This window comes from Coenobita brevimanus, chromosome 75 (genome assembly GCF_032717465.1).
Source record: "Coenobita brevimanus isolate Jiangsu-jjx chromosome 75, ASM3271746v2, whole genome shotgun sequence".
NCBI lineage: Eukaryota > Metazoa > Arthropoda > Malacostraca > Decapoda > Coenobitidae > Coenobita > Coenobita brevimanus.
This window is the reverse complement of record NC_137028.1, coordinates 3,650,001-3,664,014: the sequence shown is the minus strand read 5'-3', so window position 1 is coordinate 3,664,014 and position 14,014 is coordinate 3,650,001. Positions and strand designations below refer to the sequence as shown.

At 43.9% G+C, this 14,014-nt stretch overlaps 1 protein-coding gene across 1 annotated transcript in view; it reads left to right on the top strand.

Annotated features, from left to right (window-relative positions):
• Window positions 1-14,014, top strand: part of LOC145407995 (monoglyceride lipase-like) — a 57,832-nt gene that overhangs the window by 23,790 nt on the left and 20,028 nt on the right. The window contains exon 2 of the mRNA XM_080278799.1: window positions 10,509-10,615. Coding sequence (XP_080134925.1) covers window positions 10,509-10,615 — 107 coding nt within the window. The remainder of the gene's footprint in view (window positions 1-10,508; window positions 10,616-14,014) is intronic.

Here is a 14,014-nt window from a genome sequence, read left to right as displayed (position 1 = left end):
TGTGGTAATTCTTAGGGAACTACAGTCAAGCATGATATGGGGCTTTGCTAAAGTAATGCGCCGTGCGTGTGAAAATCCTTAGAGAGCTAAAGCGAATCGCCATATGGGGTCTTACCTTGTGTTTGAAAATCCGTAGGCTTGACTGACAGACTAGGACGCTTCGTGAGATTCTCCCACATCTTAAAAGAAATTATACAGAAGAGGTAAATGGAAGCAATTTCTAATCCGTTCACTACGAGATATCTCTAACCTTGATTAACACTTGCCTCAGTGAAAATCCTTTCGCTGCTGTGAATTCATCTAATTATTTTACTTAAGCTATCACCAAACGATCGTAATACAATGAAGAAAGTTTTATTACTGAGTTCAGAACTACCCTGATTATCCAGTTCGCTACAGTGGGCCACTTTAGGTGGCTTACACCAGACGTTTTAGTAAGCTGAGAGGATTCTAACAGATCGAGTTCGAAAATAGATGAGTAACCAATATTACCCTGACCTGGATTCAGGTCGCCTAAATATATTCAAGTTAATACCAGATGATTAAATTTGAGATAGTTTAACAGGCATGATAAATATTGCTTATTCAGGCTAACACCAGACTATGTCGTTTCAGTTCGAGGGAGTTTACAAGGCATGATAACTACTGCATATTATATAGTTATTTCACATTGGATAACGACAGACCCAGTTTACTGTGATGGGGATAACATCACTACATTTTTACTGGTATTTACTGCATATTATATAATTATTTCACATCGGGTAATACTTAGACCCGGTTTACTGTGAAATAAAAACACTACATTTTAGAATTTTATAACATTCCCTGCCAATCTTGTTACATTTATATAAGATGTATCTTGTGTCAAATTCACCGTTGACGTTATGTTACATTTACTGTAGATCTTTTATTAGATTAACGATTAATCTTATTAATTTTACTAGATGTCTTGCGTCAGATTCATTATAGATCTTGTGTCAGCAGTGCTATAGATCCCTCATTATATTTACCACAGATAGTTAGATTTCCCATACCAGTATACCTTGTGTCAGATTTATTATAATTCCTGTGTCATATTTACTCTGTTATCTTGTGTAAACTTTTCAATAGCTGCTGTATATCTTGTGTCACATGTGCTATAGATCTTGTGTTAAAAGATACTGCAAATCTTGTGTCAAATATCCTTAAGATGTGTCAGGTTAGTATAGATATTACGTCATATTTACTGTAGGTCGTGTATCACACTGTATATCGTGTGTCAGATTCAGTATTACTATATATCTCGCATCTTATTTACCGTAGAGCTTGTGTCAGATTAATGGATACGATTATAGTAACACTCATATAGACATTCTGTCGGATGTACTATAACGAATATCATAAAGCTTGAAGATAGATATTGCCAATATTATGGTGACTACCTGTTGACCATTAATGGGATGAAGCCAAGAATGTCGAAGGCTTGACAAAAGTGAAAGGACATGTGGCATATACTCAGAGATGATGATGATGATGATGATGATGATGGTGATGATGATGTTGGCTTATGACCCAGTAATAAGGATGAATGTCGTGATGATGGCGCTGATTATGCTGATGGGAATGACGTAACTGTATCCGTGTGAGAGAGGTGGTAAGCACATGACGGGTGTTTGTTGGAGTTGATGTCGGTCATTAGATGATGATGTCAATGGTAGAGCATGCCAGCTACTGAATTACTACGCCTGCTACGAGACAGAGTAAAGGGAAGTACTGACTGTTGTTTATTTGTTGTTCTACTGTTTTTCTCACTGTTGTTGTGCTGTTTCTTACCATTACTTGAGTTATTGAGAGGCAGAGACAGGAAGTGCTTGGCTGTCGTTTGTTGTCCTGCTATTTCTCTTACGGTTAGCCTGCTGTGTCGTTTCTTACCCTTACTTCACTTCCAAGAGACTGAGTGAGGCAAGAAGCACTGGCTGTTTATTTGTTACTCCAGTTTCCCTTATTACTGTTACTGTACGGTGTGTCACTATTGCTTTACATAGTGAGAGATTAGGAGAGACAGGAAGCACTAGCTGTTAATATATTGTTTCTTACCATAATGATGTTTTGAGGGAGGCAGGAAGTACTGGCTGATTTTCATGTGTGATTCTACTGTTTCTTTTACGGTATTTGCACTGTTTCAGATTGGTAGTGTTATTAAGTATTGAGAAGCTGGGTGATTCTTAAGCTGCTGTTTGTTACTGTTACGTTACCGATACTCTAGTGTCACTTCATAGAGAGGCTGAATGAGAGAGGAAGCACTTACTGTAGACCTACTCTCATTCCTCTCTTTCTCTGTGTTCTGTTATCCTACGTAGTGATTAAGTGGCTTTTTGAGAGGGGAAAATACCTACTCTAATTAATTCTCTGCTGCTATTGAGAGGCTGGGTAGAGATGAAATAATGTTACTTAACCAGTGTTGCTTGCTGTTGCTTTGTTGTTACTATTATTGTTACTGGATATCGTTTCCATATTGCCATTTTCACTGCATAGCTTACCGTTACTACTCCCTACTTAGTGTTACTCTACCATGCTTACTGTTTACCCTGTCTCACTGTTTCCCTGCCCTTCTGTCACTTACTCTGCCCTGCAGACTGTTGCCCTGCTCAGTTAACCGTTACCCTACCCTACCCTCGTAACTGTTACCTTACCACATTAACTGTTACCTACCTTACTAACTGCTACACTACCCCACACCCACACCACACATACACGGTGTTACCTTACCATACTGACCGCTTCTCTAACCTATACATTGATACCCTACAAACATCCCTACACATTTACCCTGCACACTGTTACTCTTCACAAGTACCCTTTACACTGTAACCTTACACGCTGTTACTATTCACAGTTACCCTACCCTTCACATTTATCCCACACACATACCCTACACACTGTTACCTTTCAGTTACCATTTACGTTATTACCCTACCCTACACTGTTTACTCTACTCAACCCTACACACTGTTACCTTACCCTACACAGTTACCCACCTTATTTCATCTTGCACTGTCACCCTACACACGGTAACCCAGCCTTACTTCCCGTCAATGTTGTTCCTGTTAGGCTACTTACCGTCACCGTACTTGTCGTAACTTTGGACTTAACGAGGTGAAGTGGCTAATTAATTTCCACTTGGGTGTAATTACTTCCTCACTCGTGCCACCACTACAGTGCCACCACTACACTGTCCCCACTACACTGCTACCACCACACTCACCACAACACTACCACTTTTCGTACACTGCAACCATTACATTACCACCACATCATTGTCGCCACCACAGTCACCACCACTCCACCACCACATTGCCACCACCACAGTGCCACCACCACTCTACCGCCACCACCCTGTCACCAGTACACTGCCACCACTACAATGGCACCGCTACACTGATCACCACCACAGTGCTACCGCTACACTGCTCATCGCCACTCTGCCACCAGCACACTTCCACCATTACCTTGCCACCACTACACTGCTACCACTTCGCTGCCACCACTACACTGCCACTAGCACGCTGCCACCACCACACTGCCACTACCACACTGCCACCACCACATTTCCACTGCCACACTGCCACTACAATCAATAACAACTGAACAAACAGTACTATCATTGCAATCGTTACTTCCTCTCATTCACCTCCCCCCAACCACACCACACCAGACCGCATCACAGGACTATTTTGTACGACCCTAGCACCACCACCACCAGCATAGCACACCACTACTGGCAAACACAACAGCACACCACCACCGGCATATACAGTCACACATCTACAAAGCACACAACCACACCACCTCACCACATAGTCACACCTCAGCATAACCACGCTACCACACACAAACACAGTCACATTCAAGCACAACCACACCACCACGCAACCATACTACCACACACAGTTAAAGGATTAAATATATGAAGGAATTAAACTTGATTCATACGATATAAAGTTCACCGTTCTGCATAAGACCTACAACCTCCCTAACACTACTGAGGACAGGGTATCACTTATAAATTTTAGTGTGAGATGCCACTAGACGATTTTATTATGCTGAGGGAAACCGTTGCCCTTTGTACTCCTTGCGCTGATACCCTTACACCTACTTTGAATAAAATAACTCTTGCATGGATGTCCCAGTGGTATGTGTGTGTGTGTGTGTGTGTGTGTGTGTGTGTGTGTGTGTGTGTGTGTGTGTGTGTGTGTGTTCGTGTGTGCGCACACTCCATCTGTAATGACGAGAATACACTACTGAATGTAGAAAACAGACGAATACCCTGGATTCTCCTCCATATTCACCCAGCGTTCCACCATCAGCACACACTCCACCCATACCCACCGCACACACACACACACACACACACACACACACACACACACACACACACACACACACACACACACACACATCACGTGCCCTGAGAGGTGTAATATCATACTCGGATTAGAGACAGTACTTGCCGAGTCCTCTTTATAAGACATTTTTATTCACATTAGATGGCACTTTTGTACAGTATGGAATGCTGTAGCTGTAGTTGTTGTTTTTGCCTTAGTGGAATGTTTACTGTGTGTAGAGAGAGAGGATACTGTATAGTCAGGACGAGTAGGAATATCACTAATCGCCAACTCATATGTTTTTTTTTGGTTTGCGGGTGGAGCTGACGTTCACAAAGGATCTCCTCACGACTTCCACCACCGTAAATCTTCTGACATTTAATACAACTCATCCCCAGCCTCTCCTTCCTCTCTATACACACACCATTTTGAGATTAGCTTGTTGGGGTGACGTAACAAAGACCGTAAACATAACTTCCACTACCACATCCCCGTTGCTGTAATTCCCTTCACATTGTACACATCACATCCCCAGCCTCTTCATCCTGTACACTCATTAAGCAACACTTTTAGATGCTTTTCATTTAGGCAAGTGTTCTTTTATCATTCTCAAACACTTGTGCCTAAGTTCTCATATCACCATCACAACCAAAACACCGCATTTTGAAATGAATAGGCTTTGCATGATTCAGCGTGCACCACCACACAACTGCACGCTACCACACCACCACACATTTCTATACCACTGCACACAATCACACCATCATACACAACCAAACAGAGCTACACCACGCATCAGCACACATTACCATAGAGCCACACTACCACACCACTATATACTGCTACACCATCATACACAACCACACAGACACACACTACCACACACCATTCCACCACACACAGCCACACCGCAAATAAGCACACCACCACACGCCACAAGACAATCACACCGTCACATACACTACCACACACAGCCACAGCACCACAGTAGCACACACAACCACACTATCACATTTCAACACACAACCACACCACCACACACACACACACAACCCAGTAACATATTAGTACTAGTCTCATATTTCTGATAGGACGGTCACAGCCTAATCCCCTTCTGCGCCAGTGTTGCAGTAGGGTTATGTATGAGTCCACTAATGTCAGATCTGGCAGTGCGCGCTCTCTCTTTCTCTCTCTCTCTCTCTCTCTTATTATTATTTGCCTTATCTTTCTCTCATTCATTTGATATTCTCCTCTCATCCTTTTAATCTCTCCCCCTTTCATTCTCTCTCTGTCCCTCTTTCATTCTCTCTCCATCCCTCTTTTATTCTCTCTTCCTCTTTCATTTTCTCTCTCTCTCTTTCTCTCTCTCTCTCTGAAGTAGAGAGACATCTCTCAACGCTTGCAGATTCAGTGTTACGTCCGCTAATGTGCATAACGAGAAGAGATACTGCAGTGTAACTGTGACATAACACTCTTCAAATCTATTCTGAGCCATGTCACATATTTCCTCACACAGTGTATGCCACACTGATCTTCCTTTGCGGAGAGTTGGCCGCGTTATGCCTTCAGCGACGTGAGGGAAGGGAGGGAGGTAGGGAGGGAAGGATGTAGGCAGGCACGACAGGAAGCTTAGAGCGGTAAGGAGGCAGCAGACATTCAGTTCACCACAATTGTTCCGTCACAGCTTAGGGGTGGGTGATTCATAAGATACTCGTACACATGTAAATACTAGTGATGCTGGCATGGAATGGCTGAAAGTGCGGTTTAATTTAGGCTGTATACATATCTAAATACCGTACGAATATATTTACGTGTTTGATGCTAGAAAGATAAATAAAAAGAACTCCGTTTTTCCTTAAATCGTTGCCACGTCTGTGCAATATCCGGTGGTTTTTGCTACTCGCTACTGATGACTCAACATTTTATACCTCAGTGTTTTGCCTCTTTCTTGCAGCTTTAGATATGAGTCCAAAGCAACTGTTTCTTTATCGAATGTAAACCCGCAAAAAAAAAAATCATTACTTTTTCCGACGCTCTATTTTGAAACACTTGACGAAGTGACATGCAATTCCCAGATCCTCGTTAACAGTTGGTACGCAGTAGCAGCTGGGGAAGGGAGTGGGAGGCAGCAGAGGATGACTCACGTCAGATACTGTATATTAGATCCCACTCAGCAGCGCAAAAATTCCATAAAGCTGTAGGTATCTGTTGTTTCGAGATGTTTAGAAATAAGTACTATATAAAAGCCCCGGGCGAGTGAAAACAACAAATCCCTTTGTAGGTAAGCGTCGTTTTATGAGTGGGTGTGATGGACTTCGTTATTAGAGTAGGATTCATGCATAATCAATGAGTCGAGATTGGAATCCTTTTAGATATGAAGATGGGTTTGTGATGGAGCCCTTATAAATATTACGACCCCGCTGCTGCCACGGGGATGGGACGGTGGAGTGGGAAGATGGAGGTAGGGATGGGACGGTGGAGTGGGAAGAATGGGGTTTAAGTGGTATATCAGTGGACTGCGGGCGACTCGGTGGCTTGCACGGTTTAGTACTGACTCCACATTTGGAGGACGCTGTAGAGCGGTGGGTTCGAGCTCCACCATCTGCCGCTGAGTTTGTAAGGTGGACGCTCAGAAACAAACACCAGTCCGCAAATCAAATAACCATACCTCACACCTTGCCATACCACTGTCTACTTACGTTATCTTCTGTATCACCGTCTGAGCCTCGTCTCTGTCCTACCCTTCTTCTAACCCCCCGATGGCTTTACCCTGTAGTTGACTGCTGATCCTAGCGTCCCGAAATCGGTCCCCGGCTGGAACAAGAAACAGTTTAAGGGGACGTGAATGTGATGAAATACCTGTAATCTAATATACTATAGCAGTAGCCGTGTGTGTGTGTGTGTGTGTGTGTGTGTGTGTGTGTGTGTGTGTGTGTGTGTGTGTGTGTGTGCGCGCGCGCGCGCGCGTTTTGGGCAGTCGAAACTACACATTCAAATCGCACCAAAATTGGAACAGAATTCGCAAAAAAATCGCTGATGTAAAAAAAACTTGGTCCCATCACGATTGAAAAACTTTTACTATATTTAATGAGCGATCACATTTTGACCAAAAAACGCCTTTCCAGGCGCCCGGCATAGGATCTTCGTAGAACTAAAATAAACTGGATTCCATTACCGAAGCTGCAAATAACACGATCAATTGGTTAGCTGCAAAAAATCCAAGCGACAACGTTACACTAGAACAGCACATAAACACGAGAGCCCTCCACAAGAGCAAGTGCGAGGGGCCCGAAGGGCCCACGAGCACTTGTTTATTCTAGCTCTCTTCTAGGGATATCATTTATCCTTGGAGAGATTTTGTTTTTGTATTGGAGGATTTAGAAATAGCCTTTCATCAATACATGGAAGTGCCCCTACACAGAGTAAGGCCGTTTAACAGCCGTAGCACCGGTGATGGTGGTGGTAGTAGCAGTAGTAGTAGTTGTAGTAGTAGTCGTAGTAGTAGTAATAATAGTAGTAGTTTTAGTAGTAGTTGTAGTGATACTAGTAATAGTTGTATCAGTAGTGGTAGTAGTAGTAGTAGAAGTAGTAGTAGTAGTAGTAGTAGTACTATTACTAGTAGTAGTAGCAGTAGCTTTAGTAGTAGTTGTACTAATACTGCTAGTAGTTGCAATAGTAGTAGTAGTTGTTGTTGTAATAGTAGTAGTAGTAGTAGTAGTACCGGTAACAGTAGCAGTAATAGTCGTAGTCCAGGTAGTAGCAGCCCCTGATTCATCTGACACGTGAACTCAGCGATCTGAGGCTAAAGTTGATCTCCAGCAGTTCACCATCCGTCTTTTAGGGGATAGGGAAGTAGCTGAAGGGACGTTTGTATAACGAGGCCATGGATCTGCCTGGTTATTACAGTGCCACCACGTGAAGGCATCCCTCAACAGCACCGCAATAGCACAAATAAGAGTGAAATAAAGACGACATCGTACTGAAGGGGATTAATAAAGAGTTCATGCATAATCAGTGAGCTGAGACTGGAACCTTTTTAGATATGAAGATGAGTTTGCGATAGAGATTTTATAGATATTATGACCCCGTCGCTGCCACGTGGACGACAGGGTGGAGGAGTGCCACGGTGCGGTGTAAGAGGTGTATCAGTGGACTGCTGTTCGTAGGGCCATGAACTCGATCCTCGGTTTTTGAATGTCGTTGGGAAGTCTTAAAACAATGGATCACCTTTTTAATTTTTACTTTCTCTTCTTTTCCCCCAGTTTGGTCCAGATTTTCGTCCTTCATTGTCTAGTTCTTTATGGTAATGAGGTGAAACGATATTTATGTCGCAGCTGTACTCGTACCCTGCTCGCATCGATTCGGATCCCCAAGAGGCATCTGGAAGTATTTCGATTATGTAATGCCGCGAGGGGCCTAGGCTAGTCACCTATTGTTTACCCCTTCAGTACAATGGCTTTCTTTAATTCATGCAGTCTCCAAGCAGATTTATTTACCTTTGGAGAGACTTCGAACTGGAGACAGGAAGCTTGCTAACACCTCTTCCTTAGCGGTCTATTTCAGATTCTGCTCCTTTACTGTATTCTTGTGTATTATTCGTGCAATCTGTTTTCATATTTGAGAGATACAAGAGGCAAAAAACAAGACATCAGTGGGTAGTTAGGAAAATATATTGTTAAGGAAGAGGTGCTACGGAGCCTCCTTACCCGATGAGAATACGAGCCTAAAGTTGTCATTCATTTACCCCGTCAAAAGTAAATAAATAAATAAAATAAAAATAAAAATATAAGATCGTCTAGGAATGGCCGAGCATAACCAGAAGGGACGTCACCGCACGAAGGAGGTTAATCCCTTCAGTAAAATTGGATCTGTTTTATTCTTGTTACAGTCAGACGATTTTATGAAGTTTTTATGAGTCATCTCGCAGTGAATAGGTTGGAATTAATCTCTTGAATCCTTACAGTACGATGACGTCAGCTACGATTTTTTCTTTAACTACCACCAGACGATTTTTTAAAAAGATTATGGGAGACGTACCACAGTAAAGGAATAATATAATCGAACTGCTTTTAATGCTTATAAATATTCTAATCAATCCACATCAAGGAAGGATTTCGTAACTGTTGTCTAGTTTTATGTAAGTGTTTGGCTCCAGTGACCACAAAGAAGAGTTATCATGTGTGTGTGTGTGTGTGTGTGTGTGTTGTGTTGTGTTGTGCTGTGTTGTGTTGTGTCGTGTTGCGTTGCTTTCTGTTGCGTTGCTTTGCGTTGCGTGTGTGTGTGTGTGTGTGTGTGTGTGTGTGTGTGTGTGTGTTTGAAGGGCTTCGTGTTGACATTTTATTTTGCGTGGACAAATACTGGCGCAAATAATAAGAAGCCTACTACATGCGTGTGTGGTATGACGTGGTTTGGTGTGAGGTGTATGTTCATTCGAGCAAAAACTGTCATTGCACAAGTGATCGGTGGTTTCACATTGAGATCCCTTGCTTATAGCGTTTTTTCTTTAGGCGTATATTTCTCTACGAGCTATATATATTGCATAAAATCCTTTCTTCGTGTTGTACTGATAGATTTACTAGCGATGTACAACTCTGATTAAGTATTGGAGAATGTTGTCATACGTTTCGTCCTCTGTTTCAAAATGCAAAGATGAAGGTTTATTGTTTTTTTGATGGAGTGTAATGTATGGTGGCGTGTTGTGTATGGTATGTGTAGCATGCTGACGCGGTGTGGTTTGATGTGGTGTAGGGTTGTGTATAGCCGAAAGTGGAGAGAGAGAGAGAGAGAGAGAGAGAGAGAGAGAGAGAGAGAATGTGTGTGTTTGGTATTGGAATTAGGTGTGGTACATGTAGAATGCTGATGGTGAGTTATGGTGCTGCGGGGATGTGATCTGTATTCAGAAGTGTGTAGTGTAATGTAATGTGGTGTTGGTTCAAGTATGATGTAGTGCAATGTCTTGTGATGGAATACTGTAGTGTATTGTGGTGTGGTTCAAATGGTGTGGAATGGTGATGGTGTGAACAGTGGAGTGTGGTTTAGTATGGTTGTGTGGAGTAACCTAGTCGTGGGGTAATTAATGGTAAGTGTGGTGGTGTGGCATGGTGTGTCTATGACGGTTGCTGACGTGTAGTGGTGTTACAGGGGCCTGGTGTTCCTGTGTCACGGCCTGGGGGAGCACCTGCAGTGGTACGAGGACCTGGCACTGCGTCTCACTGCAGCTGGACTCCTCGCATTCGGACACGACCACGGTACGTTGTTCTATTCTGCCCTCTGTTGCCTTTTTCTTCCATATCCTGCGGTATCTTATGTTCTGTCTTGTCCTGGCATTGGTCTGTCCTGCCCTGCCCTGCTGTTTCTCATTGTGTCCTGCCTCCTCCCTTCCGCATACCCGTCTATTCCAATCACCCCCTCCGTCTCCTCAGTTCTTTCTTCCTTTCCCTTTTCCCTCATCCCACTCCCCTCCCTCTTTCCTTTCCTCTCTTGTAAACCTTCCCCCTTCCCGCTTTCTCCCTTCCTCCCTCTCTTTCCGTTTCCCCTGCTCTTCTCCCCCTCTTTCATGCCTGTCCCTCTCCTCTCTCCCTCTCTCTCTCAATGTTCTTCCCCCTCTCCCCTCCTCCCTCTCACTCCCTCATTCTTCCCTCTCCCTCCCTCCCTCCCTCTCGCCTGCCCCACATTAAAAGTTTAAGATTAGTTACGCTCAGCTCCAGTTTTATTATTCGGCCGGAAATGACGTTTTCTTTATTTTCGTTTTAATTTTATTTTCTCATAGGACTGTATTGTTTTGTACTGTGTTCCCAGCAAAAATAATATTGTAGTTCTTGCCTTGCCCTACATTTTGAAACAGGGCACTATTATTGGTGACACAGGACACTTCGTAGCACGTCTTCCATAACGATTTATTTTGCTGAATTAAATTGTCAGAGGTGAAGGTTAAACAATACGGCGCGGCGTCAGAGTGAATTACTGGACGCTCAAAAATACCTGACACACAGCAACATCGCTCAGTTTAATTATCATTGAAACTATAGGGTACGTCTTTTGTTTGGTTGATACGCGCGCGCACGCACGCACACGCGCACACACACACACACACACACACACACACACACACACACACACACACACACACACACACACACACACACACACACACACACACACACACACACACACTCTCCCTAGCAGGATACAGTTAGCCGAGATGGAAAGCTGTGAGCGGAAGTCATTAAGGGTTCTGAGTATAAATGATAGTCACAAACCCCCTCCAGCTGACGCCATACTCATGATTTTGTTCCTACCACTACCAGACGATTTTATTCAGCTCTGGAGACGGTTTTCGAATTGGAGGGGTTAGGTACAGCCTTTATTAACCCTTTCAGTACTAAGATGCTCCCCTAGTCTGACTAAAATCGTCTAGAGATAGGAAGAATGTGATAAAAATGCGTTCTTGGACTGAAGCGGTAGTGTGGGTTAGTGTTATTATAGAGGATTATATTTGTGTCGCGTTGTAAGTTTTCGATGACAATGATTGTGAAGGTGTTGATGCAGATGGTGATGATGATGATGATGATGATGATGAGGATGAGGAGGAGGAGGAGGAGGAGCGGGAGGAAGAGTAGGAGGAGAGTCACGCATGTGTATTGGTGGTTGTTTTGCTAATTGTGATGATAATGATGATGGTGATGATGGTGTGGTAAAGATGATAATGAGAGCCGAGCCCGTGTAATGGTGAAAGAGAGATGACGTTGGCAGTGCTGAGAGAGGCTGTGGTGGTGGTGACAACAAGGGTGGCGGGAGGTTCGGCGGCAGTGGTGGTGGTGGTGTTGACACAGGTGTTGTTTGGTAGGTGGGGTGATTGTGACGGTAATGAGAGTAGTGGGAGATTCGGCGGTAGTGGTGGTGGTGGTAAGAGAGGTGGTAGTTGACGGTGGTGCTGGTGAGAGAGGTGATAGTGGTGAGACAGGTGGTGGTGGTAGTGTAGCGTGGCCGGGTGAGAGCTGTGTGCCAGTATGGTGCCAGTGTCTACACCGCTCTGACCTTCACCAGTATACATAGTCACTTGCCGGGTACAGGTTGCACTACCATAAGAGATAGTACCTTCACTGCCATCATTTCTTAGTTATGTTATTGCTGCTACCATGTCTTGATTTTAAACAGCAAGGAGAAACTTTTCCTATGTAAATGCTCCTCCCCATGTGAAGGGGCTATTTATCGGTAATTATGATTCAGCAGATTCTCATTCTTGTGTTAATTACGAAGAAATTCTTAATCCTTCTGGTGATATTATATATATATATATATATATATATATATATATATATATATATATATATATATGCTGTGCACAAAGCAGTGTATGTGTGTGTGTCTATGTATGTCCTTGGTATGGTATCTTAATTCTGGAGTCCTGGACTGCAGCCAGAGGTGAGGGGACGGGAGAGGGGGAGCCCGGGGAGGAGGCTCTCTGGAACACTCACACTGTCTTTCTCACACAGGCTTGATTCTCGGCCTGGTTAGACTGAGAAGCAAAGATTTTCCCTTCATGTTGCTGCTCATCCAGCATACAACTGGGGACCTGGAGATAAATTCAGTTGTCTCGTGTCTTACTCGTACTGGATGTGAAGACTGTGACTCATGCAAAATTGATTGTGTCTTAATGAGCCTCGTGCAGTTGACATGCACTAATCGTAAGCCTTCACTCATATGCTTTCTTCTTTCCACACACACACACACACACACACACACACACACACACACACACACACACACACACACACACACACACACACACACACACACACACACACACACACACACACACACACACACACACACACACACACACACACCTTTAGTTCAGGTTACGTTCTATTTAGTCTAGTCTTGCTTGTACTAGACGACTTTATCCAGCTTAAAGAAGGAGTCTTGTTCTGAAGGAGTGAATTAAGACGATATCTAAGCCCTCCAATTCCAAGTCTGTTCCAAGGTGAATAAAGTCGTCAGGAGATGACAAGAATAAAATGAAAAAGGCGTCCTCGTATTCAATGGGTTAACACGAATAGGTGCATATACTTGTAGGGATTTCACACAGCACGATAAGATCGTGTGAGGTTAGCCATAATACACTACCAGCTGCCATTGCATCTGAACCTTGGTCTGTCTGGCTGAACCAATGGTAAGCAACTGATTCTGTGAGGTCGTCTTATTGGTACAGTACAGTACATACACCGTGTAGGGGTCCAGCGCCCCCATGTGCTAGAAGGTACAGTACCTCTTCAGGGTTGGACCAAGGCCCTTCCCACGGCGAAATGCAGGGAAGTATGGGGAGATTAGCTCCTTGGTTGACGCCGCAGCTGCTCCACCCGGGATGCACAGCGCCACCACGTGTAGGCTTCTCTCAGCTCCACAGCACCAGTAGTTGCAGCAATAGTAATAGAGTAACTCCGGTCTGTCTGGCCGAGCAGAACCATCAGCCGCAGGCACGCAATCGCTCCTGCAGGGTGGTGCCGTGCAGTAAACCGATGTTCCCTTGCGGTGGAAAGCGCCTCACAACCACAAGACGTAGGGAAATGTGTGGAGGTCTGGTTTTCGGATGGACGCCGCAATTGCGTCCCTTCATCCTGTTAACAGGAGCACCATATTTGGGT